The 26,004-nt window shown below is 40.7% G+C and overlaps 1 protein-coding gene across 3 annotated transcripts in view; it reads right to left on the bottom strand.

Annotated features, from left to right (window-relative positions):
• Positions 1–26,004, bottom strand: part of NEK1 (NIMA related kinase 1) — a 71,833-nt gene that overhangs the window by 21,520 nt on the left and 24,309 nt on the right. The window contains exons 19-30 of one of the 3 annotated variants that reach the window (XM_061584097.1): positions 23,984–24,086; positions 19,492–19,575; positions 18,675–18,758; positions 16,185–16,262; positions 15,414–15,509; positions 5,982–6,134; positions 5,540–5,602; positions 5,219–5,450; positions 3,070–3,222; positions 1,445–1,612; positions 865–985; positions 649–752 (exon numbers count right to left, since the gene is read on the bottom strand). In XM_061584097.1, the coding sequence (XP_061440081.1) occupies positions 649–752; positions 865–985; positions 1,445–1,612; positions 3,070–3,222; positions 5,219–5,450; positions 5,540–5,602; positions 5,982–6,134; positions 15,414–15,509; positions 16,185–16,262; positions 18,675–18,758; positions 19,492–19,575; positions 23,984–24,086 (1,439 nt within the window). Of the gene's footprint in view, positions 1–648; positions 753–864; positions 986–1,444; positions 1,616–3,069; positions 3,223–5,218; positions 5,451–5,539; positions 5,603–5,981; positions 6,135–15,413; positions 15,510–16,184; positions 16,263–18,674; positions 18,759–19,491; positions 19,576–23,983; positions 24,087–26,004 lie in introns of all 3 variants that reach the window. The other 2 variants (XM_061584096.1, XM_061584098.1) reach the window with 2 other exon arrangements.

The raw sequence follows: 26,004 nt of genomic DNA, 5'->3' as shown, positions 1-26,004 counted from the left end.
ATTGAAGAAATTAGATACACAGCAGCATCACACTATACCTGGTGTTATCTTATTCTAAAAATTATTAAATGTGGGCCTGTCCCAAATCACTCAAAGTGGAGGTGGGGGGCAACTCCAATTTTTTTTTTTAAAAGAGCAAAGGTACTAACTGGGTAAAGAGTGCTAAAGCCTTCCCCTTAACTATGACTTGCTTTCCCAGCTTGTCTCCTGTTATTTGTGTGTGTGTTTTTATGCGTATGTACATATATGAGAGAGGGGGGGAGAAAGGGCCTGCAGGAAGGTACATCACAGCTGGGGAAGGGTTACTCACTCCCCTCATCCACATGCTTCTTTTGCCCTTCTTCTAAGTTGTTTGTACCTTCTCAGCCTTTTATATGACTGGAGCAGATTCAGGTTTAAAATACATGTCTCTTGTCATCACAGGTACTTTAGACATGAAAATTATGCTTCTGTTTCTTAACAGTTTACCAACATATCAGAGAAAATTAATTCTTAATGGACATGTGTCTGGTCATTAAATTCCAGGTAAGCGCGTAAGTGGCAGCTTAAGTCTTCCTATTCATGCTGGCAAAAGAAGACACAGAGAATACCCAGACATCTTCAATTCCATTTTAGATTACATTAAATAGCAATAATATGATCGCTGACCTACTGATGCTTCATCGTGGAGTGCCATTTTTTTTAACATTCCGTCTTCTGAAGCAGGATCTTCATTGTTGTCATACTGGTTACTATCAGTAGGATCTTGTGACCTGTGAAAGATGATCACAGCCACGGGAAAAAAAGATACGTAAAATATCTCAACATTAGTCTCTAAAAAATGAAAGTCTAAACTAATGGCAGCAGAAAGGGACCGTGACTCACACTATTTCCTTCACTTCTTCTCTTTCTTTAATCCACACATCAGCAATGACAGGGAATAAATTTGCTTTGCATTTATTTTCTTTGATTTCTTCTAACAATTCTGATTCCAAGTCATCAGGCTCTGTGGGAACAAGTAGCTAATGTAAGAAGCATTGATTGCATTTACTTGCAGCACAATTCCTATGATATTAAAATGCAGCAGGAAGAGCAGAAGCCATTTACCGTTTTTATGCATAAACATCTATGTCCTATGGGAAGGCATTGAAACAATCATTTAATTCTTATAAACCAGCAGTGCTGAGATGCACAATTAACAAGGAACTACAAGTAGAATAATAGAATAGTGGAACTGGAAGGAGCCTATAAGGCCATTGAGTGCAACCCCCTGCTCAATGCACAAATCCAACTTAAAGCATACCCAACAGGTGGAGACTAAATTTAAAGACAACTCTGAAATTTTATTAAAACTCTTAACGCTCAATTGTACTAATTCACAACCATTATTACATTTCCATTAACAATATTTTTCTGCTCCTTACTCAATAGGAGTGTGTGTAAATTTGGAATTGGGAAGTCATACCCCCTATTAAATCAGGCTTGGCTGGCAACAGGTTGAATTCAGATGCATGAGACCCTTCTGTTGGCATCTTTTCAGTATTTTTAACTTCAGCTGATGATTCTTCTGCAACAGGAGCTGCTGCTCTCCTTTCACTATTGTCTCTTACAGTTAAAGCTTCTTTTGGAGATTCTGCTGTAAAGTAATAAATTGCCACTTAAATATATACCTAGCTTAATTAGTTCTAGCACAAATGTGTGGTGAAAAGGTAAGCTGTCCAGATTTAATGAATGCTTCACAGACAGCAGGTCTCTCTACTAAAAGGAAAAAAAATGCATCTCTCTGGTAGCCTGATTCACACATTATGATAAGTCGCAGTTTATCTTAAACTATAATTTAACCATAAACATATTTCCCCACATCATACTGCTTCTTGTGTGGCTTCTCCCTGACTGCACAGCACCCACGTGAATCACACAAGCCATAGTATGGCTTGTTGTGCTCTCTGAACATGGCCCGTGGTTTTGTTTCAAACAAATGAGTGATAAGGCCAAAAACCAACCAAGAACAAACCTTGGTTTATTTCTGGCTTACTCCTTATAGTTTGAAACAAAACCATGTTCTAGGTTGGCTCGTTTAAGCTGTGCAGGGATTAGTGTGATGGGGGAAAACATGTTCACGATTAAACCAGGATTTAAGATTGAGGTGGGTGAACTTTTGCATTCACCATCTGCCAATCCCCCTGAGGCCACATGCCAGTTATGGGTGTGGCCACTGTGAACTAACATGCGTGCACACAAACATGCAGATCAGTTGAAGAGAGTGGTTATTGCCCCTCCTGTTCATTAAATGATTCATCTGATAATTAGGGATGGGGTAATTGCATACCTTCCAGGGTGCTGGAATTCAAATCTCTCTGTCCACCTGTGTTCTGACTGCTGTGGGGTCTTGGGGGTGGGGTCAGAAAACAAATTCTTGAAGGACCATATCAAGGCACTGAACAAGAGGTTAGCTGCCCTGGTTTATGACAAACTGGGGCTTATTGTGCTTTCAAATGGGACTGAAAACTGATTTTTATTTTAAGACTCTATAAACTGTTGGAAATTGTACTGCAATTATTTATAGTATGTCATAGACTTTGATAGGGTCACATTCCAGAGTCTTTTCCACTCAGGAATTTTAAATGAAACAACTTTTAAGAAACCATACGTTTTAAAATGGTATCAAGTCGGTATTAAATAAATAGTGAACACACTTCAACTAATTAAAGTGTGCCTTAAAACTTTGATCTAGTTATCAAATCGTAGATCACAATGACCATTTTGGTCACCTGTAATTTCACTGGGTTTCATTCCCGCTCCCCCCTCCCATGTATTTAAGCCCAGTAAGTAGGAGTGAGAAAATAGATTTCAGACAGTAGTTCACACAGTGCATGAGGTGACCCAATTTGAATTGCTACGGTTTGGGGCTAAAGAGAACAAGAACAAACTTCGTTCTAAATGTAAGCTTTATTCTCCTGTTAAATCAAGGATAACTGAACATTACTAGTCCAAAGGTCTATACTAAACCACCACCAATGAAAAATTCATTACAAAATATAAGTCCCATACCAGTTTTTAAAACCTAACGGCACTTCTATTTCCCCTTACCGTTAGTAATACTTAAGTCCTCTAGCAGATCAGTCTGAAGTTGTAATTCAGCCTCTCCAAGTATCTTCAACACTGAATCAGTGGGGCTTTTGCCCCAGACTTTGCGTTGGGGTTCAGCAACATCTAGCTTAATAACCTCTCCTAATGTCTGTGCTGTAGGGAGATATTTAACATATTAGCACAAGCTTTTCTTTAAGGGAATTTAAGGCTTCAGGGAGAGGTTTTGTTTTGTATTTTCAATGAAAGCCAAAAGAGTAACCACCTATGAATAAAGGAACCTACATTCCTAAAGCGTGTAAAGGTAATACAATGGTCTGTAAATGCTTTTACAAAATGCTGATTCAAACAATACCAGTTTTTATTAAAAACAAATATTGTCATTCAGTAAATGATTTACAATGATCTAAATTAAGGGCCGGTTACAGAAATTAAAGAATTACTGTTTCATTCTTTTGTATATTGTTTTGTGGCACAAGTAATGAATAGTAAAAACATAACAGATTTTTCTTTTTTCTTTTTAAAAGAGTTATTAATAGTCTAAGTGAAAAAGCACTATTTTGGGGGGATAGGAGGGTGGTTAGTCAATGGAAGCACACTTTCCAAAATAAGTGCATAATTATTTATATTTTGAACATTAATATAAAGTCACAGTAGCAGTGACATATTTGGATGCAACTTCCAAAGTGAAGATGGAAGAAGCAATATGACTGGAAATGAAGGAATTGATTGATTGATTGCATTTGTATACCGCCCCATAGCCGAAGCTCTCTTGGTGGTTTACAACAATTAAAAACATTAACAACAAGTGTACAAATTTAAAAACACATTTTTAAAAAGCAATTTAAAAACACATGCTAAAATGCCTGGGGGACGAGGAAAGTCTTGACCTGGCGCCTAAAAGATAACAGTGTTGGCGCAAGGTGCACCTCAGGGAGATCATGCTATAATTTGGGGGCCACCTCTGAGAAGGCCTTCTCCCTTGTTGCCAAACTCCCAGCTTCCCTCTGCATGGGCACCTGGAGGAGGAGCTTGGATGTTGAGCGTAGTGTACGGGTGGGTTCAAGTCAGGAGAGGTATTCCATCAGGTATTGTGGTCCTAAGCCGTTTAAGGCTTTATAGGTTAAAACCAGCACCTCGAATTGAGCTCGGAAACATACAGGCAGCCAATGCAAGTGGGCCAGAATTGGTTTTATATGTTCAATCCGTCTGGTCCGTTACCAATCTGGCTGCTGCATTTTGCACAAGCTGCAGTTTCCGAACCGTCTTCAAAGGCAGCCCCACATAGAGCACATTGCAGTAATCTAACTTGGAGGTTACCAGAGCATGGACAACTGAAGCCAGGTTATCCCTGTCCAGATAGGGACACAGCTGGGCCACCAACCGAAGTTGGTAGAAGGCACTCCGTGCCACCGAGGATACCTGAGCCTCAAGTGACAAGAGATAGTTCTAGGAGAACCCCCAAGCTACAAACCTGCTCCTGAATGTCTAGTCTTATGGCAGAGGATTTATATTCACTGTGTGTTGCATCCAATGTTGTGTGTGCCAAGTTTTACTTGTGCAATGGGACTTCCCCTCTCCTCATGCATTCTCAAAATTTGCTCTAGAAGGTCCTCCAACTCTCTTGAGCAGATTTTGACGGTGTACAGGGGCTGCAGGGGAGAGAAAAGGAACAGAAAGTTCAGCTGTGAAAACGGAAGTCTGCTGTGCTAGCAGAAAAGCAGAGTTCGATACAACCCAAGGTTTATAAAGGAGTTGGAAATTCTAGTGACAGAAATTACAAAAAACCATGCAGTCCACAAAACGGATAACACATATTTACATTTCAAGTTGCAAACTACTGCATGTGAAACACCGTGACAGATCTAAACCTTGTTCACTCCCGAATGTGGCACACTGTTGCCAACAATATGTGATGTAATTAGGGTAGGGTATGGATAAAGACAGAGAAGGAACTTCTCTGTGTAGACCAGCCTTAGGACACAGAAGGCAGAAGATCAGGTCCATTTACACTACATGACTGAATAGTTTGTACCTTACAAATCTTTGAGAAATAAGTTCAAGACTAACATAGCTAGGATTGTATTACCCAATAAGTGCATATGTTTCACTTTTTTTTTTAAGTTAACAAACTTAAAGGTAAGTAACTTGCCTTCGGTTCCAGAAAAAGACCCTTCCATTGTTAATTGTGCTAGTGGAACCACAAGTTGTGACCCTGCCTCCCATTTCTTACGATCAGCTAAAAGAGGATTTTTTTCTTCTTGATGCTGCTTATTCTCATCAGCCAGAGCTACCTCATAGATGCCTTTAGGCTCATTTTCCTCTTTCACATCTTCCTGTGCTTTAAGGTTTTGATTCAGTCTTCGGAGTATTTCTCGCTTGTTCTGAAGCAGGAAGAAGTAATCCATTACAACAACACAAAAATGAACACTCTAAAACAACAACAAAACAAAGCGTAAGTAATTTAGCTTACCTGAACAGCAACATCAGGTTTTTCTTCTACAGCGGATTCCTGGATGATTGATGCATTTTCATCCTTTAAGTCCAGAACATATAACATGAAAGATTGTGTCAAATACAACAATTACTAGAAAGAAGAACATATTAAAAACAATGCTTGCCATTAGCAGCTGTGCAATGAATGTTTTGACATACAATTGTTACATATTCCTTGCAGGCAGAATTTCAACAATTGCAATGTTAATCTGTGAAACAGAAGGCCAATTTTCATGCTGATTTTCCATGTAAGTTAACTATGTTTAAAAAGCATGTAAAATACAATGGAAGTGTGTACGCACACACACACACACAATTCTTCCACTCTTGGCAGGAGCACTGGGAATCATATTCGCTTACAGAAACTTGCACACAGAGTAGGCATACATATGGTCGCTACTTTCAAATATACCACTTACCGCACCCACTTCCTTCAAAGCAGATGTCATGGAAATGATTTGTGGTGAATTGGGCTTCAACAGCCTAGTAGGAGAACCACCACCTTCTTGCTTGCCATGCATAGGACTTAATTCTGCAGCACCCATAGAATCCTTTATCCCTTTGGCTACCAGCTGTGGGTATAATGTAAAATATACTACATTAAACATGACATTAATGAAATATTAGTATAACAGCACAGTCTGTAGCCTGCATTGAGAGACCGAAGGGAGGCAAGCAAACCAGTCAAACCAACTTCTCCTTATTAACTTCACTACTGCCACCAAGTGGATATAAAGAGGGTTATTCTAGACTGTTTTCCTAGCTTATTCTAGACTGTTTTCCTAACCAAGCCAATACTCTTACTGATTTGTATCCTTCAGTATAGCTAATGGATCCCTTTGCGGTCTTCCCCTAGTTCCTTCCTGTTGCAGCATCCAACTGTGCCATCGTACACTTTCCAGTGTTCCAGCACTCAAGATGTTCCAGACCTTTTTCTGTCTTGCAGCTCTTCAAGTTTCTGACTCCACAACTGACCATCCTATTTTGTAGCTTGACCTGTGTACACTAAGCTCACCCCTTTCCTAAACATTTTAGCTAATCTGGAGAGTAGACTCCTGGTTACGTTTCTGTTTCCACTTAAGTTACCAGGTTCCTAGGCTGCATTTTTGACCCTTCAGTGCAAAACTTTCTAAGCAAAAACATTCCCCTGTACTTTTAACCTTCTTGTGAGCTTTTGACTCTAATGCAAGGGAGCCTCTAAGTCAAAAGCAACCAGTTTATAACAACCAAACAGTACATAAATCAGTTTCATTCCTTCAGAGTTAGGTATCACACAACAATAAAAGCTGCAAGAGCTTTTTTTCTTCTTCAATGAATTGTTTCAGACAGGGCTGTGGAGTCGGAGTCGTGGAGTTGGAGTCGGAAGCAATCTTGGGTGGAGTCGGAGTCAGTAGAAATGTACCAACTCCGACTTCAAAATAAAAACATATAATATTATAACAATTCCCACCAATGTCAGACCCAAGAGTTCTGGCAATAGTGGGCCTTTGCAGTCATGCTGGGGAAGACCTGGCATGGCTTCAACACCCCTCACCTTTTGGGCGTGGCACGGCCACGCATGCCTGTCACATAGGGGGTGGCGCAGGGTGGCTATTTAAGCCCTGCTCTACCTCCCCTCGGCCTCTTTCTGGCCCCCAGAAAGTTACGGAGCAAGTAACTAGGCCACGTTAGGTGCTTTAGGCCTTAGACGGAACAGGTTGCTAGGCCATGTTAGGCGCTTTGGGCCTTGGCTGGTTATCTGTTTCGGTGGCACACAAGGCGTGAGAGAGAGGACCTGGTGGGTCAGCTTCTCAGCATTGGAGCGTGAGAGAGAGGCTTGGAGCGGTTGAGGCAAGGGGCCTGCAAGGTTCGGAGTCGGGGCAGGGAGAGTCTCTGCTACGCCTGGCAGGCCTGCTTCACTTAGCAGCCTCCTGTGCAGTCTGGCTGACCTGTTAAGGGCCTGGAGGAGGGCTGGCACTGCAAGGTTTGGAGTCGGGGCAGGGAAAGTCTCTGCTAGACCTGGCAGGCCTGCTTCATTTGAGGCCTCCTGGGTGGCAGTTTGGGGCCGTGTGACTGGGCCTTTCTTTGCCTTGTGGCCATTTTGGCAGACCTTCTGTGAGGCAGCGATTTTGGGAAGGTTGTCATAGGAAGGTTGTCATTTGGGGGCTTTGGGTTTTGGGGTTATTTTTCAGGATAACTGGTGTGCAAAGGCATAGCCAGAGGAATGAGCTGAGGCTGTTGGGCTTTCATGGGCTTTGGGTAAATATATCATTTTATAGCTATATTTTATACTTTATTTTTCAGGAAAAATATTTGTAATTTTGATTGACAATTTTTTTAAAATATAAATTCACAATGTCAAAGAAGCTTCCCATGAAGTCAGCTGTATTTGAGCATTTCACCATAACTCAGGATGGAAAACATTTTGTGTGTCAGTGTATGACAAAAGACCCAGAGGAAGACAAATGGTGTGATGCCAAGATCAGTGCATATTCAGGCAGCGATAAACACGCTCCTACAAGAGCTTCCAATTTAAAAAGACATTTACAATGCTTTCATCCAGAAGTATTCAAAGTTGTGAATGAGAAAGATAACAGCAAAAGCTAGGAACTAATGCCCAGCACTTCCAGCCAAACAAAGGATCAGAAAACTTCTCAGACATCAGTTGCAAGATATTTTGTCAGTGACAAAGTTACTGTAACAATGACGGCAGATACATTCAAAAAACATATCATAGAACTTGTTGCAAAGGATGGTGTGCCTTTATCATTATTTTCACGACTGGCTTTTATAGGTCTGAATGGATAAATGACCCGCAATCTTGGTGTTTCTCTGGAAAGAGATAGTATTAGAAAAACAGTGATTGAAGAAGCCCTTAACCAAAAGGAAGAACTTAAAAAAACTCTCAGGGGACGCTTTGTATTTCTTAAAATGGATGCCTGCACATGCCACAGAGTGAACTATTTTGCCATCAATGTCCGATTTGTTTGTGACAAGAATGAAATAGTTACCAAGACACTGGCAGTAAAAGACACAGTAGCTCATCACACCAGCGAGTTTCTCCAGGTCTTAGTGGAAAAGGCAGAGCTTGGAAAAGTTACTTTTTTAAACTACAACTCCCATCAGCCCCAGCCAGCATGGCCACCGGATTGGGCTGATGGGAGTTGTAGTTCAAAAAAGTAACTTTACCAAGCTCTGGGAAAAGGTTCTGCAAGATTATGAACTTAAAAAAGAACAAGTTCTTTGTATTGTAACTGACAATGCTTCAAACATGTTAAGTACAATTAAATTAATGAATGCAGATAATGAAGGTGACCAACAGCTAGAAGAACAGCTAGAAGAACACTTCAGAGATATAGGAATGTTTGAAATTGAAGAGCACGCTGTGATGTTCCTATATTAATGTATATATGGTAAGTGTTGTTGTTTTAGAAGATACATGGTAAGTGGAGTGAAAGAGGAGGGGGAGTGAATGGGCAGTAGAATGTGAGATGATTGGCTGAGTGTTTAAAATGGCTTGGTGGGGTTTAGAGAGTTGTTTGCCAGGAGAGAGTGGAGAAGGAGGGAGGTGGAGTTCGGATTAGTATTGAGTAAAACCATATGCTTATGTGCCTTAAGAAGAAATCTTGTTAATCTTGTTAGCTTTGTTATCTGTAATAAATACTTAATTTGGTTTACCAAAGGCCTGATCCTTGGCTGGGGTTTCACAGACCAGAAGGGAGGGTAAGGTAATGACCAAGGCTGAAGGGGAACTGTAACAAATGGTGGCAGCGGTGAAGAGAATAACAATACCAGTATTCAGAGTCTCTGGGAATACTAGTATTGGGACGTTACTGGTGGTTGCCTAGCAGGGGGATCTGTTGAGATCTGTGCTAGAGCGGATAGGTAAACCATAAGAGAGTGCGGTCCGGACTGGTGGAGTCCCTGGTGGTGCCTAGAGACAGGCAGTAACCACGAGCAGGTAGGAACCTGACAGGGAGAGCCAGGGAAGGACGCCTCACACACGCTCCTGCAACTGAGGAACAAACTGAAGTTGCTACAGAACAACAAAATGATGATCATTTAGATGATCTTGTTGAAGCTGCCTCAAAACCGTCCCGAATTCATCACATGCGCTGTGTTGTGCACACACAGCAGCTGGCAATAAGAGACAGTCTGAAAGAAGGACATGCTGCTGCTCTGATTGGCAAGTTGAGGAAATTAGTTACTGCTGCCAGAACACCTAAAGTTGATTCCATTTTGAAGAGACACGCTGGAAAAGGGGCAATTATAGATCAAGCCACACGCTGGGGCAGTACCTACTTAATGATTCAGCGCTTGCTTGACCTGAAACCCTTTCTTGTGGACATAGCCAACCCTCAAGTGATGCTAAGCGAAGGTCAGTGGACACAGGTGACAGAATTGGAAGAGTTGCTTCATCACCCATATACAGTGACTAAAAAATTACAAGCTGAGGACTTAACTCCAGGCATTTTCTTGAAGGAGTGGAAGAACCTGATGTTTCGCCTGTCCCAAAGAGGAGCGTTAATTGCAGATGGCATTGCTGCTTCAATGAAATGAAGAGAGGCACTATTATTACAAAACAAGATTCTTTTGCCAGCTGTTTATGTAGACCCAATGCACCGGATTTTGCTGGATGATGAACACCTGACTAAAAGGAAAGATGCTCTGTGTGAGGTAGCAGTTAGGATGACTGGGTTAGAGAAATGTCAGGAGGAGGAAGAAGTTAGTGTTGCCATGTCTTCAACCTCATCAAATGAGGATGAATTTGATTTTGAAAAATATTTGGATCACAAGGAGCGTGCAAAGTGTCGCTGCATAGAAAAGGACTCCTCCGAACCCATGCAGAACAAACTGAATAAATTTCAGCAAAATTTCTCACTTGCACTAAAATAAATAGAAAAATGTGATCATTCATCAAAACTAACAGTGCAAGAAGTCATTCCCTTATATCCTGAAATTGTCAGAGATGTTGCCCTGGTGGTTACTGCTTTGCCACCGACCCAAGTTAGTGTTGAGAGGTTGTTCTCTGCTCTTAGAATAATTAGATCAGATTTGAGGGCATCCATGAAGGAGGATCTGATTGAGGGGATTCTTTTTCTGAGGACAAGTTCTTCATAGATTTATTAAAAATATTAAGTGCGTAACAGTGTCTTGTATGTTTTCATCTGACAGCATTTTTTTGTTCAGATTCTTTGCTCAAATAAATAATTTTGTGGTCTATTAGACCTAATTCTGTAGTACATATGTTTATTAAAGAAATTATAGGAAAGCATTTGTTAATGTAATTATAAAAAGTTTGTAAGAGGACAGCTTATGTATTATGTTCTTGTAGTCATAATTTTATATATTCTTTAGTTTTAAGGTATATCCTATGTTTCTGTTAAAAAACCTTTTTTAAAAATTATTAAATGCACAGTTTGTTGCATTCACTTTCATAGGAATTTAGGAAAGTTTTCTTGTTCAGAAATTTTAATCAAATAAATATATTTTATGTTCTATCAATCTAGCCTGATGATTCATGTGGTGGTGATGAAATGCCTTGTGCTACCATTTTACTACAGTAAATTTGTTATTACTAGTTAATATACATTTGCCATTTATGAAGGAGTCAGAGTCAGACAGTAGAAAAATAGAGGAGTCGGAGTCGAAGGTTTGGCGTACCAACACAGCCCTGGTTTCAGACAAATTAACCACATCCTATCCCCTGCTTTCATCATGTTGACATTTGGGGTACATTTGGACCACAGATGCACATTTCATTATGTAATTCACACATAAGTAGACCTATAGGAATGTCCTAGGGCACTGTCACAAATTTTTAACCTGTACAATGTTCCCAAATTTCAGCCAGTTACCACTTACCATTTTTCTTCTGGAAACAAAAACCCACTGAGGCCAAATATACTTCAGCAAAATGCCCTGAGGCAAATTTCTGCCCCAGGCACACTTTTACTGTGTAATTTGCACATGCATAGACCTACAGGGTTGTTCTTCCAGGACACTGTCACAAACTGTCACTCGTACAACATCCCCAAGTTTTAGCCAGTTACCACTTGCAATTTCTGGAAACAAAAAGCCACTGGGGTCCAAGTACACCCCAGAAATTGTGTTGTACTCAATGTGCAGGGGGAAGGGGCCAATGTATGCTGCTCAGAAAAAAATTACCTCTTTTGAAAAAATGTTTTTTTTTTGGCTCAAGGTGCTTTGATATTGTCAAGCACACTTGTGCTGACCACACACACACACACACACACACACACACACACACACACACACACACACACACACACACACACACACACACACACACACACACACACACACACACACACACACACACACACACACACACACACACACACACACACACACACACACACACACACACACACACACACACACACACACACACACACACACACACACACACACACACACACACACACACACACACACACACACACACACACACACACACACACACACACACACACACACACACACACACACACACACACACACACACACACACACACACACACACACACACACACACACACACACACACACACACACACACACACACACACACACACACACACACACACACACACACACACACACACACACACACACACACACACACACACACACACACACACACACACACACACACACACACACACACACACACACACACACACACACACACACACACACACACACACACACACACACACACACACACACACACACACACACACACACAAAAGGTCTCTGACAATGTTACCCCATCCCTCCACTGGAAATCTCATTGGGGTGTAAATATAATGCCTTCCAAAAGTAATCAGACCCTTGACCAATGCTCCCATATTACTGAATTACAAATAGTACATTGTAATTTCATTCTGTATGATATTTTATTTTGAAACACTGAAACTCAAAATCAATTATTGTAAGGTGACACTGGTTTTATGTTGGGAAATGTTTGTTCAGAAACTGAAACATGTTGCTTGTGCAACTATTCAACTCCTGTGCTGTGGAAGCTCCCAGTTTACACAGATGAAAGAAATTAACCTACTGAGTATCTCACCAATGGCCTTCACTTGCAAACAATTAAAGTTGCTGTCAAATTGTCAGGATAAAAACCCTACTGTTGAAGGAGCATTGGTCAGGCTTTAGATCTGAAGGAAAATCAAGACCAAAGAGCATTCTACAGAGGGGAGAGAGAATGTAATACGAATACATAGATCAGGAAAAGGGTACAAAATAATATCCAAGTGTTTGGAAATACCAGTGAGCACAGCTGGATCAATAATCAGGAAACAGAAGCTGCCTCACACCAGCCAGGCACTGTCAAGGAAAGACTGTCCCTCAAAACTCAGTGCTCAGACAAGGAGGATACTTGTGAGAGAAGCCACAGAGAGGCCAACAATCACTTTGAAGGAGTTACAGGGTTCAGTGGCTGGAAGTGGAGTAATGGTGCACCTGTCAACCATATCAAGAGCTCTGCATAACATTGGCCTGTATGGGAGGGTGACAAGAAAGAAGCCATGACTCAAAAGGTACCATCCAAAAGCACGTCTGGAGTTTGCCAGAAAACAGGAGACTGCCCACCTGTGATGTGGGAAAAGGTTTTGTGGTCAGAAGAGACCAAGATAGAGTTTTTTGGCCAAAACTCAAAGCACTAGATGTGGCGCAAACCTAACACTGCCATGCCTCAGACACACCATCCCTACAGTGAAGTATGGTGGTGGCAGCATCATGCTGTGGGGATGCATCAGCAGGGACTGGGCATCTTGTTAAAACTGAAGGTAGAATGGATGGAGCAAAATACTACAAGAGAACCTGCTTCAGTCCACTAAAAAACTGAAGCTTGGGAGGAAATTCACGTTTCAGCAGGACAATGATCCCAAGTACAAGGCCAAAGCAACATTGGAGTGGCTCAAGAACAAAAAGATGAATGTCCTACAGTGACCCAGTCAAGTCCTGATCTTAATCCCACTGAGAATCTGTGGCGCTCTTTGAAAATTGCTGTCCACAAGCAATGTCCAACCAACCTGAATGACCTGGAGTGAATATGCCAAGAAGAATGGGCCAAAATCCCTCCAATACTGTGTGCAAAGCTGGTACATACCTACCACAAAAGACTTAAAGCTGTTATTGCAGTGAAAGGTGGCTGTACCAAATATTAATGTGTGGAGGTTAAATCTTATGCAAGCAACATGTTTCAGTTTTTTATGTTTCTTACAAACATTTCCCAACTTAAAAGCAATGTTACCTTAGAATAATTGATTTTGAGTTTCAGTGTTTCAAAATAAAATATCATACAGAATGAAATTACAATGTACCATTTGTAATTCAGTAATATGGGAGCATTGGTCAAGGGTCTGATTACTTTTGCAAAGCACTGTATATAACCTGCAGATGGCCAGTGTGATTGTTTTGCTGGGTCTGCACGAAGGTTAAATTAACTAGGACAATTCAACTGCTTATATTTTCAAAAATTGTTCTATGCCATGGGCACGAGGTGGGATATGACCTTACTGGCTCTAGTTTTAATAAATCAGAGTAGTAGGCAGTGTCTGGAAATCTGGTTGCTAGTGCTGACTGTTTCTCGCTCTCTGGCAACTGCTATTACCACCTCACCCACCACAGCACAAAAGTCCCTTCCATGTTCTCCATGAATCTGAAGAGTGGAGAACCTTCCCTCACTTTGTGCTGGGCTTTCAAGAAGGTGAAGACCAGGAGTCTCTTGTGCTGCTTGTAAGAGACTCCTGCCATTTCTTACCTCCTACATACCTCAGAAGAAAGTGAGAGAAAATGTTGCCTCTCCCCCAAGTCCTCACACATCAGAGCAGTTGGTTGAATACAAATATGGTCTGGTTAGTAACTCAACCCAATAATTTGTGGACCCTTGAGTATAGCACTATTTCATACCACCCTCAAAAAAAGTGTTTTGGAAAGATAGCATCTGAAATACACTCCATGAAAAATTATAAGAAAGGAGGACACTCCTGTTCAGTTCTAAATTACTCACCTGCCTAAAAAGTCATGATATAAAATTGTCATTTAAACATAATGAACCTGCATGGGCAGCTGGAGATTTCCTTTGAATATTTTTTTTTGTTGGCAGCAGTTCCCATTGCTAAAAAGCCAATTTCCTTTTAAAAGAAACAAATGCTTCCATATTCAAAGTGGGAGCTGCTGCAGAGAAAATACTAAAGCAAAGGCTGGCTGTACATGCTGTTCCTTTACTCATATCTAAAATTATGTTTTGAGTCATTACACTCAAAATGGACACAAAACGTCTTATGAAATACAGAAGCTCCTCCAAATTCTTTATGGTTCTGAGAACATAACACACACAGTCTTTTCTTGTTGTACAGAGTTGTGGGCTCTTCAACGTATTTGTTTGGGCAATGGTGGTAGTTCTGTGAACCCATAGTTCCCATCCATATTCCTTTACATAGGAGGGTCATCTTGTAGATACGTTACTGAGTGCTATGTGAGAAGGTAAACACGCTAATTCATTAAAAGAGGACATTCAAACACACTAAAGGGTCATGAAAAGGCTCCTGGTTTGAAATCTGTGTTATATTCAGGGGAGTCTATTACCTGATCTGCCCAAACAAGATTGGGTAACTTCTAGGCTCAGGGTGAGAATACATCCCATCAATAATAGCAAGATTACAGCAATGCTCAAAAATGAATGAGAATTAGTATGGAAAAAGACACCAAGCTGTGATCACTTACTTCAGGATTACCAGAGCTCCAAGAAAAATGTAAGAGACAATAATAACCTAATTTAAGCTTCTAAGTAGAAATCTCTTAACCAGACAGAAAGTATCAAAATTAATGTTTCTTACATGTTCTTCCCAAGCTCTCCTCTCTCTTTCATACGCTTCTTTTCTCTTTCGTTCGAGCTGTTCTTTCAGGACTGCAGCCCGGGCATTAGCTTGTGCCTTGAAATGTGACACACACAAAAAGAGTAACTTTTCAGCAAGAGGCACTCCTGTAAGTTTTCTAAAGGTAAGAGCATGTACAATATATTGCATCAGCAATTGGGAAACCTTATGCACTCCTGCTGAGTAATTTCCTGACTTTACTTGAGTCAGGAAGGCACATTTTAGGATCACTGTGATATCTTCATCTTTGTTGCAGGTTCATATAGAGCTATTTTTATTTATTTATAAAAATACTTGTATACTGCTATTCATTAAAAAAATCAAAGCAGTTTACAACAATATCTATATATACACAATAAAACCATGTGAATTTTAAAATCAGAAATCATTAGCTAGCTATTGCAGAATATATTCTCAATTGCCTGCATAAGCCAGGCAGCATATGCTGAGGCAGCAGCTGGATGAGAAACAGGACGAAGCGAAGGAGCAACACAACTGATGAGGTGCAGCAGGCATGTCAAGGGCCATCTGCACCAATGCAGTCAGCACTACTTGTCCTTCTACCGCTCCCCCCTCTCCTGCCCTATGCCATAGGTGTCCTTGCATTTATCTTCTATGACCATGTTTCTTAGATTGTGACACACCATTGTGGCACTCAGCACACTCTTTCCACTCATAGTTTTTTGAATCCAACAGAGGAAGTTTTTCCCTATATCTTTCTTTCAGCATTACCTTTAGCGCTTCAATTTTTTTACGCCTTAGCTCGGCTTCTTCATCTATTTCATGTACTGGAGAACCACAAACTTCATTCTGTAACATAGTTATTTTCAATTTTATATTTTTACATATCAATAACAGAAGAGAACACTGCAGCTATAGGCATATATTTTTTAAAAAAATATTACCTTGCAAATGCATGGAGCTCTTGAGAGTCCATTATAGTTTTGCAGCCTTGCTAGTATTTGGAAACACGCTAATGCATACAGTTTTGAGAGGATTTCCTAATAACTTAATCCTAAGGAGCATGCATGACAGAAACAAAGAAGTATTTGTAAATACTGAAATTCAGAATAGCCGTAAAAATCCCTATAGTTCCTAGTTCTAATATATATTTATGTATCATGCATTTGCACATATGAGGGATATTTCCATTTTGATAACTGAAAAGTACTGAGAGGAAGGAATCTTTGGGAGGAATTACAAGACACTTTACCATACAGTATTCATTTAAAAACTCACTATGAGACAAGTCTAACCTGTGAGAGCCATGTGGACTGAGCATTGCAGCATAAGAACTTCCACAAAAAAGCCAATTATTTTGTAGCCTAGTCATGTAATGTGTCAAGTATTGACACTCAACCTCAACATTTCCAAGCAGTTGTATGAGCATCTAAATGCTTGGCTGAATTCAGGGTAAGGCCCATACAGTAAGGCCCCGCTTCCCAGCGCTTCACTTCCCAGCGTTCCGCTAATGTGGCGGCTTTCATCCCCCCTTTCTAAAGCCGATTTTGCGGCATTTTCGCATCATTTTCATGCAACGCGCCCCATTATATTCAATAGGGTTCTGCTTTACGACAATTTCTGCTTTACAGCGGGGGTCCGGAACGGAACCTGCCATATAAGCGGGGCCCGCCTGTAGTTCAGTAGCTGAACACATGCTTTGCATACAGAAAGTTCCAGGTTCAACCCTTGGGATCGCTAGGTAGAATGCTGTCTGGAACTCTAGAGAGTTGCTGCCTGTCCGTGTATACAGTACTGAGCTAGAGGGAGCAATGATCTGATTTGGTATAAAGACATCTTATGTTCTTATACATGGAATGGATGGAAATGCCTTCAAGTCGATCCTGACTTGTGGCGACCCTATGAATAGGGATTTCATGGTAAGCGGCATTCAGAGGGAGTTTACCATTGCCTCCCTCTGAGGCTAGTCCTCCCCAGCGGACTAGGGCCTGCTCAGCTTGCCACAGCTGCATAAGCCAGCCCCTTCCTTGTCCACAACTGCCAGCTGGGGGGCAACTGGGCTCCTTGGGACTATGCAGCTTGCCCACAGCTGCACAGGTGGCAGGGCACGTAACCCCTGAGCCACTCACTGTGGGGGTGATCTTTAGCTGGCCCTTGACACCCAGGAGACACGAGCGGGGATTGGAACTCACAGACTCTGGACTCCCAGCCAGGCTCTCTTACACATAAAACATTTCCCAAATGTCAGTATTGTCTTACATGAAGCTTCAACCACCACTTCTTGCAACAAGAATTTAGTGCAAACCGTTTCGGGGCTTGCATGGCTCCATTGCAGGTGCACAGATGATTTGCTGCGTAAAGGAGCCACTCCATGGTATGTGTAGAGTACCTTCCATGCAACTGCTGATTTGTGAGCAGTGGTAGTCTAAAGCCTCTCCTTGAAGAGCTGAACATCAAGAAGGCCATCACCTCTACATCAGAATAAGTGAAACTGTGCTGGGACCATCAAGGGGCAAGCTTTTCTACCTGCCTTGCCCCACCTCTCTGCCTGGACCTTATCAGGAGGAGCTGCAGACTGAAAGGTGCTGCTGCAGGGGTGAGACTGTGCTGGGACCATCAAGGGGCAAGCGTTTCCACCAGCCTTGCCCCACCCCTGCTCTAGTGACATTTTTCTGGGGACTGCCCTTTACCAGGAAGATGAATGGTTTTGGTTAGCTGTTCTTGCTTTTTTAGAAATGTTAGGATTTTCTTAGTTTGATTTTTTTTTGTAAATTGTATTGTTTTTATCTGTATTTTGTATTTTTATTATTTATTTATTTATTGTATTTGTATTCGTATACCGCCCCATAGCCGAAGCTCTCTAGGCAGTTTACAGTAACTAAAAACATCATGTTTACATTATTTGCATCATGTCTTTTCTTCTTCCAGGCATTTTAGGATGTATTTTTTTTTTTTTTGTAAGCATTCTTAAATTTGTATATTTGTTTTTAATTGTTGTAAACTGCCCAGAGAGCTTCAGCTATGGGGCGGTATACAAATGTAAATAATAATAATAATAATAGTAATAATAATAGTAGTAGTAGTAGTAGTTATTATTATTTGTGTGTAAGCCACCTTGGGGGCATTTCTGGCCAAAAGGCGGCCTAGAAATAAAATGTAAGATAACATAACACTTGACAAACTTAAGAAGTCCATTCAGTTTCATATGGCAAAGCAGATAACAGAAGTATAATAAAATGCTTTCATGGTAAAGAGTCTTGCCTTTTCTCCACGAAGTTTAGCTTTAATTTGCTGGCGTTCATTGAAGTTTTGAAGTCTAATTTGTCTTAGTCTTGCCAAGTATTCCTGAAAGAAAATAAAGGTTTCTGTCAGAGGAATGTTGCAATAATACAGATGTTTAATAATATATAAGATCCTCCGTGGCGCAGAGTGGTAAGCAGCGCTAATGCAGCCGAAGCTCTGCTCACGGCCGGAGTTCGATTCCAACGGAAGGAGGAAGTCGAATCTCTGGTAAAAGGGGTCGAGGTCCACTCAGCCTTCCATCCATCCATGGTCGGTAAAATGAGTACCCGGCATACGCTGGGGTAAAGAAAGGCCGGGGAAGGAACTAGCAATCCCACCCCATATATATGGTCTGCCTAGTAAACGTCGCAAGACGTCACCCTAAGAGTCAGAAACGACTTGGACTACAAGTGCGGGGACACCTTTACCTTTTTAATAATATATAGCAATTTCACAAAGTGGGACATTAATGGAACAACTCTCTTATGGAAGAGTAGCACCACTATATTTCTAAGTGATTTCAGCTGACCTATCAGTAGAGTTGTGGAGTAGATTATTACAAAGCAATGAGGGCTAATTGTGTCTTAAGATGAATGATTCACTTCTGGTTAAAGACTTATGTAACAAGTATGTTAATTTATCTAAGGGACATCTCTAGGAGTTGCAAGTTGAAACTAATTAGAACACTAAGGAGAAGCCTTTTCCTTCGATTATATATGACAACCCATGCAGAAAAATGAGGAAAGCAAGGGGTTCTATATGTGCAATGAAGGCAGCAAACATGCAGGAAGCATACCTCTTCCTCCTTGTTTCTGGCTTTCCTTCCTCTTGAAGAAATGGGCCTGCCTCCATAGATAGCTGTCAGGTTTTGCTGTGTGCCCTGTTCACCATTTAATGTATTAAATTCCAAGAATGGCTGGGGCCACCACATTATCTAACCTTATATTTATCAACATTTAATAGTTATTCTCAATGAACGGTTAAGATAAACCAAAAATGCATTCTAAAATATCTAATTACCCACGTTTCTCTTTTCTTGATCCCGTATATCTCATATTTTACGTGTGCCTTTAAAACTAACATCTGCTCAGATTAGAACTTTGTATACCATTTTACAATGACTGGCATGCATTTTTGGAGCTTTACTGCCATGAACTCTCAAAGGATTATTAGTGTATAATTGTTGTGTATTTACTGAAGGTTCAAAACTCTGTTTAAATCAAAATGTTTTATTGTATCATGTTTTGACATGTGTTCAGTGGAATCCCACTCAGAAATCATTCATAAAACTTCAAGTAACTGCAATGACATAAATGCATATTGCTGTCAGTGTCATATTATAGGTGATCAAATACAGATACTTATTGGAATAAATGTAGTATACTTGGTGATTTTGGAAAGCCAGCAGCTTGTTTAATCTGTCAAAATCTTACCAATACTACACAGGGGTAACAAACACAGAGCTGATTACCCTTGCTTCCTTTCTGTAGGAGTCAGTAAAGATTTTGATCTTTTAATGGGATACCTTGATCTGGAGTCAGTCAAATCTGCTTTAATTCCAGAACAATCTCTGAGCCCAATTTCCTGCATGCTAAGATAGGAAGTCAAGGAATCCATCCATATTATGGTAAGACTAGGCAAGGGGATCTTTCCTCTTGATCTTAATCAAAATGTAAAATAAAACAAAAGTGTAAAAAAAACAAAACCTTACTGTTTCCAAAGCTTGGGCTTTTCATATCTGTTTCAACACAGCAGAAATATGCAATTCAAAACAGATGCTGCTTTCAAATTGTCTCATAATGTTATTCATATTAGATATGACATAATGTGTTGAAACTGGTAAAAAAACCTGTGTTGAGTGCACAAACGATACTGATCTCAACACAGTAAATCATAAAAGTTTCAGAGTACTCACATTTCTCTCATTAATTTACTGATGGAAGTGTTTGAAAACTTCACCAAGATTATCAATTGCTCTAGAGCACTGTTGTTTGTTTATTGCATTTATATCCCACCTTTTCCCCAAGGAGCTCAAGGTGGCATACTTGGTTCTCCCCCTCCTCATTTAATCTCAATGACAACCCTGTGAGGTAGGTTAGGCTGAGAGGCAGTGATTGGCCCAAGTCACTCAGTGAGCTTCATGGCTGCATGGGGATTCGAACCCTGGTCTTCCAGGTCCTAGTCCAACACTCTAACCACTACACCACACAGGGTCTCTTTCTTCAGTCTTGGATCCCCAGATGTTGTTGGACTACAACTCCTATCATCCTTGGCCATTGGCTGAGCTGGCTGGGGTTGATGGGAGTTGTATTCCAACAACATTTGGGGACCCAAGTTTGAAGAACAGTGCTCTAGATTAGAGAGACAAAAAGGTTGTGAACTTGCCCTAATGCAAGTTGTAGGCTTATAGATGAAAAGGCAAAAAAGCCACCTAAAACAAGAAATGCAATAAAAACTCAGATGACAGCTAGCCATACTATTGTAGTTGCTCTTCCTATTTGGGAAATACAGCAATGCTCTATTTTACTTTGTATGGAAAAGGGTTTTGTGCCATGTACAGATCACTGCCAGCTCCTAGTCTGTGCATCTCATACATTCACTGTAATTTCAAAAAAGTGATGGGAGACTTCAAGTATGTGCAAACAAACCATAAAAAAGCACATGAAATATTTCTTTGTACACTAATATTCCTCTGTGTAAAGCTACATCTGACTCCTTGACCTTCCAAGATACTGGGCCTGTTCTCATTTACAGTATAGAGCAGTGGTTCCCAAACTGCCCCCCCATGGACCATTTGAAAACTGCTGAGGGTCTTGGCGGACCACTTAATGATTTTTCTGCCCTTTCCCTCCCAACATAATCACAGTTTTGTCTCTGTTTCTCCCCAAGCCTCATCATGCAGATGATCCTGTGCACCTTTACTCAAAAAGAAGTCTGTGTTCTTTTTGGTGCTTACTTGCAAGTAACCATCATGGTTCACAGCCTGGATATCTTTATTGTTTTTACCCCTTCTTATATCCAGACTGTTGAGGAGGAAAGGAGGCTTCTGCTTCAAGGGGAGGGGGGCATTACGCAGCTGATCCCATTCATATTTACTCAGATGTAAGCACAACTATGATCAATGGTAGATGCACATAGGACTGCAGCCTTAGTGCATGTAGGATTGCAACCTAAATTGGTTTGTCTTAAAGATGCTACAGAGTACTGCTAACAAGGTGACAAATAAATGTTCAATTCTAGGGGGAAAGAGTATCTCCACCACCTCATCCTGCCAGGCTGGGGCAGGGGGAAGAGTGGGAAGGAAAGATAGCAAATGATAAGGAAATGAGGAGACTCATTTCTGGGGACCCTGCAGCATAAGCCATCATACCCTCTCACTAGGCAGTGAGTGGGTGGGGGTCAGAGAGGGGGAACTGCCTGATACACACTATAATCCTCCCTCTCCCAACCAATACCACTCAGGAGAGTCCATCTTACCCTGATCCATTTTTTTTAGCTGCTTCTTCTACCCCCCCCCCCCAGTAAGCCATGAGAGGGAAAGGAGTGAGGAGTAAAGACAGAGAAAAGATACCATCTGACCAGTCAGCTCATTGCATCATGGAGCAATGGAAAGCAGAAAGGCCCACTCCCCGGGGGGGGGGAGAGCTGTCACTATCTCCACTACTGGCTGTCCTGAATAGGGCTGAGCTGGCTTCCTCTTTCATGCAGTGTTTGGCAGGAAGGCTTGTGGGGCAGGAACTTGGAGCAGCCAGGCTAGGCTAACTCATTTCACAGAAATTGTATTGTGGAGGGGCTTAAAATTTACCCATTCTACCCATGTGTCAGCAGCCCTGACCACACGCAAAGCTCAGGCTCAGATTATGTTGGAGCAGCCACTGCTATGCTGTTCTTCAAAAACACACCATGGACCCCCAGCACGAAGCTCTTGGATCACTGGTGGTCCATGAACCACGGTTCGGGAATCTCTGGTATAGACACATTTTGTCATCTGTATACTACGTATCTCCCAGCAAATGCTCTAAAAAAGCATGAAGGAAAGACATGTGCCTGTAACATGGAGTGGGTGTGTCAGAGAAATCACCACCATATCAACCAAAATAGATCTCAAGTAAGACTGGGATTCATAATACCTTTGGGAGAAAAGTCTAAAAGTCAAGGACTTTCATAAGGAATAATTAAACTTGATTTTTGTGTCTGAACGTTGAACCCCCAAAAACTTGACCATAGACTTGCAGTGCAAAACTGTAAGCATTTTTTATCCAGACTTTGTTGTTCAGCTATTGAGATGTTTTTCTCCAAAAGTAACAAATATCAGAGCACAAAGTTTATTCATGGTGACAATGGCTCAGTTTAGATGTAATAGGAAACGATGCTTTCCTGACATTTATAAAAAGCCATAGCAAGCCCTGGACTTATTCACTCTCCCCTTCTGCTCTGTTCTCTTCCTTTCGTGTGCTAGGAGCAGACCCAAAGGTTTTGCTCACAATTTTAACAAACTACGGCTCCCCTGATGTCTATACTTAGGGAACTGTGGCTTGCTTAAAAACAGAGAGTTCTCATCTTTTCTTGCCCATGAAAAGATAGAAGCAGGAAAGCACATGAGCCTGAGGCTTAGTATAGCTTATTTATGTAGTGGAAGGCCATAGTTTTCCATTACATCTGAAACAGTTCGACTGATTTTTCACAGGTGGCTAAAATAGCAGCAGCTATGTAGCTGATCGTTTGAACTGAGGCCTAAAATTGTACCTTGATCATCCCACAGAGCTGCATATCAAGGTCCATACATACTGCAGGGTGTTGTCCTCCTCACAATCTGGCAATCTGCCCTTAAGTCTTGGTATAGCATGAGGAAAAATATTTCAGTTCAGATGAATTTTGACTGCAATCCTAATCCTGTTTACCTAAGAGTAAGCCCCACTGAGTTCAACGACTTACTTCTGCATAGACATCATGAGGATTGCAGCCTTAATCAGGAAAAGTGAGAAAACTGCTTATGCAAACCCTTATGTTAACTTAAAGATACTTCTTTGGATTATTATAACTGTCACATCATAAGCTACTTTCTCATAACACGAACCACAATCAAAAAGAAAATGCAAACAATTACTGGGAATATGTAGAATACAAATCATTTTCATTCAGTTTTTGTGGACTGCTCTAACAAAATGCCATGGTTTAAGAATTACTACTGTCTTGCTGCAGAGATAGATTTTACAAGTTCATATGAAGGTTGACTATTAAAAAAGTCAATTCAAATGTTTGTACAGTAGGAAAGAAAAAATTAATACCATGTGTCCTTCAGCACGAGCTTTGTTTTGCATGGCTTCACGCTTCCGTTGCCAGAATTCCTCAACTTGTTTAGCTCTTTCTGCAGCTGCCCATCCTTTTTGCCTGAGTAAAGCATTTTAAGAATTTAATTCACTGATTTACTTATAAAAATTCATGTAAACAAAAAGAAGAACTGGAAAGTAGTAAGAAATGGACCCTGATTTTAAGATTTCAGTAGACTTGAATACAGCAAAATCATTTCAACATTTTATTGATCCAAGATAAGTATGTAATTTAACAGATGGCTAGCCATTTGATCAGCATACACCCAACTTGCATTAATACCAGTTAATGGTCAGTGACTTAGTTCCACATATTTTCTCCCCTCTAATGCTAGCACTGCTAGAATAGTTTCAAGGACTTTAAACTGAGGCTGAATTCAGACACAAACACCAAATCTTGATATCATCACTTGCCACCCAAAAAATGATTTGGCTTTCCAAAACCATAGCAGGTGCATAGGCCTCCATCTACTCAAGAGATTGTTCTGGTTTACTAAAGTACTATGTTTTGCCCATTAACTGGCAGAATTTGCAGTGTTTGAGTAATTTTCAGAATCTTAAAAGAGATGAAAATTGTTTTTGCTGAAGGAGTGTTACCATTATTGCTAAGGCTTATATAGACCCCTTGCATTTGCAGTACCAAAAAACAGTAAAAATCCTACAGGAACAGTTAGCTGACAGTGATAGTCTCTGGAAATGATTTAATTGTATATTCACTAATAGGCAAAAAACCCTTGCGGTTTAAGAATGTACCTATAGCCAACAGATATTTCTATCAAACTTTAAAAAGCAGGGAAACTGGGCAGCTATAGTGAATGCACCAGGGGAGCAGGAGACCTGACCTTCTCTCTGAGATATTGTACTGCCCTACAAATTTGTCAAAATGCAAACACAATTTGGGTTGGTTTTTCACAGTCCAATCCACTTGCTGTGTAGCTTGGATGAATTTGTTAACATGTGCCTCTGAGCATATGGTGAGTGGTGGCAACACCTGGCATCTCCAAAGATGGAGAATTATATTTTGGCATGTTTGTTGGTGTTCTTCTTACTTTGTTTTTTTTCCTGTGTTACTACTGTTTCTACAGAGAATCTAAACTAGAAAATTATATTTCTCTCATTATTCATCCTAGAAATCTGTCAAATTTATTTTTATTAATTTAAAAGCCTTTTTATTGGTCAATGTCATATGATGGTAAAGACAAACTTTTATGTTTCAAACTGGAGGTTATGCTCTATTTCTATTTCGGGCACATTAACAGTTGAATTTGAAACTGCAGTTCGATGTAAAATCAGACTGGTTATAGTAAGTTACTACTTAAGCAATGACTCTAGCTGTTGAAAAAAACAGGCTTGGCCTGCCCAAGATGCATGTTTTCAGCCTGTTATGCTTAAACTACTCCACTTAAGGAAAGGTGAGCATAGTCAATTAAAAACATAGAGCACACCCAGAAGTTTGCTAGAATGTATTTCACCTCCCACTGTTTTATCTTGTGCAAACTGAGACACTCCTCATGTCCACTGGACAGTGCCATTATTCCACAATTGTTTTTGGAGCTTTGTTTTAGCGTTGCAAAGTGTTGCTGTACTTCACATATTCACAGAAACAGAAGCCAAAGAAAATGACTTACTATAGGAAACTTCACTAAAATTGCAAAGTAAATCAAACATATTTAAAGTGACTATCTGAACTATATCAACTGTTGCTTCCTCCCTGCTAAAACAAGATCAGCACAGCACATGTCTTGCTTCTGTTATTTGGGCTGATTTGAAGGGCAGTCCAATATCTCAGAGAAGAGGTCAGGTCTCCTACTCCCCTGGTGCATTCACTACAGCTGCCCAATTTCCCTGCTTTTAAAAGTTTGATAGAAATAGCTGTTGGCTATAGGTACACTCTTAAACTGCAAGGTTCTTTGCCTATTAGTGAATTTCTCTGCTTTTCAATCCGGGAAGTAAGAAATGCGGATCCTGTGCAAGTTTGC

This window comes from Rhineura floridana, chromosome 9 (genome assembly GCF_030035675.1).
Source record: "Rhineura floridana isolate rRhiFlo1 chromosome 9, rRhiFlo1.hap2, whole genome shotgun sequence".
Taxonomy (NCBI): Eukaryota; Metazoa; Chordata; class Lepidosauria; order Squamata; family Rhineuridae; genus Rhineura; species Rhineura floridana.
This window is presented reverse-complemented; position numbering and strand designations above follow the sequence as displayed.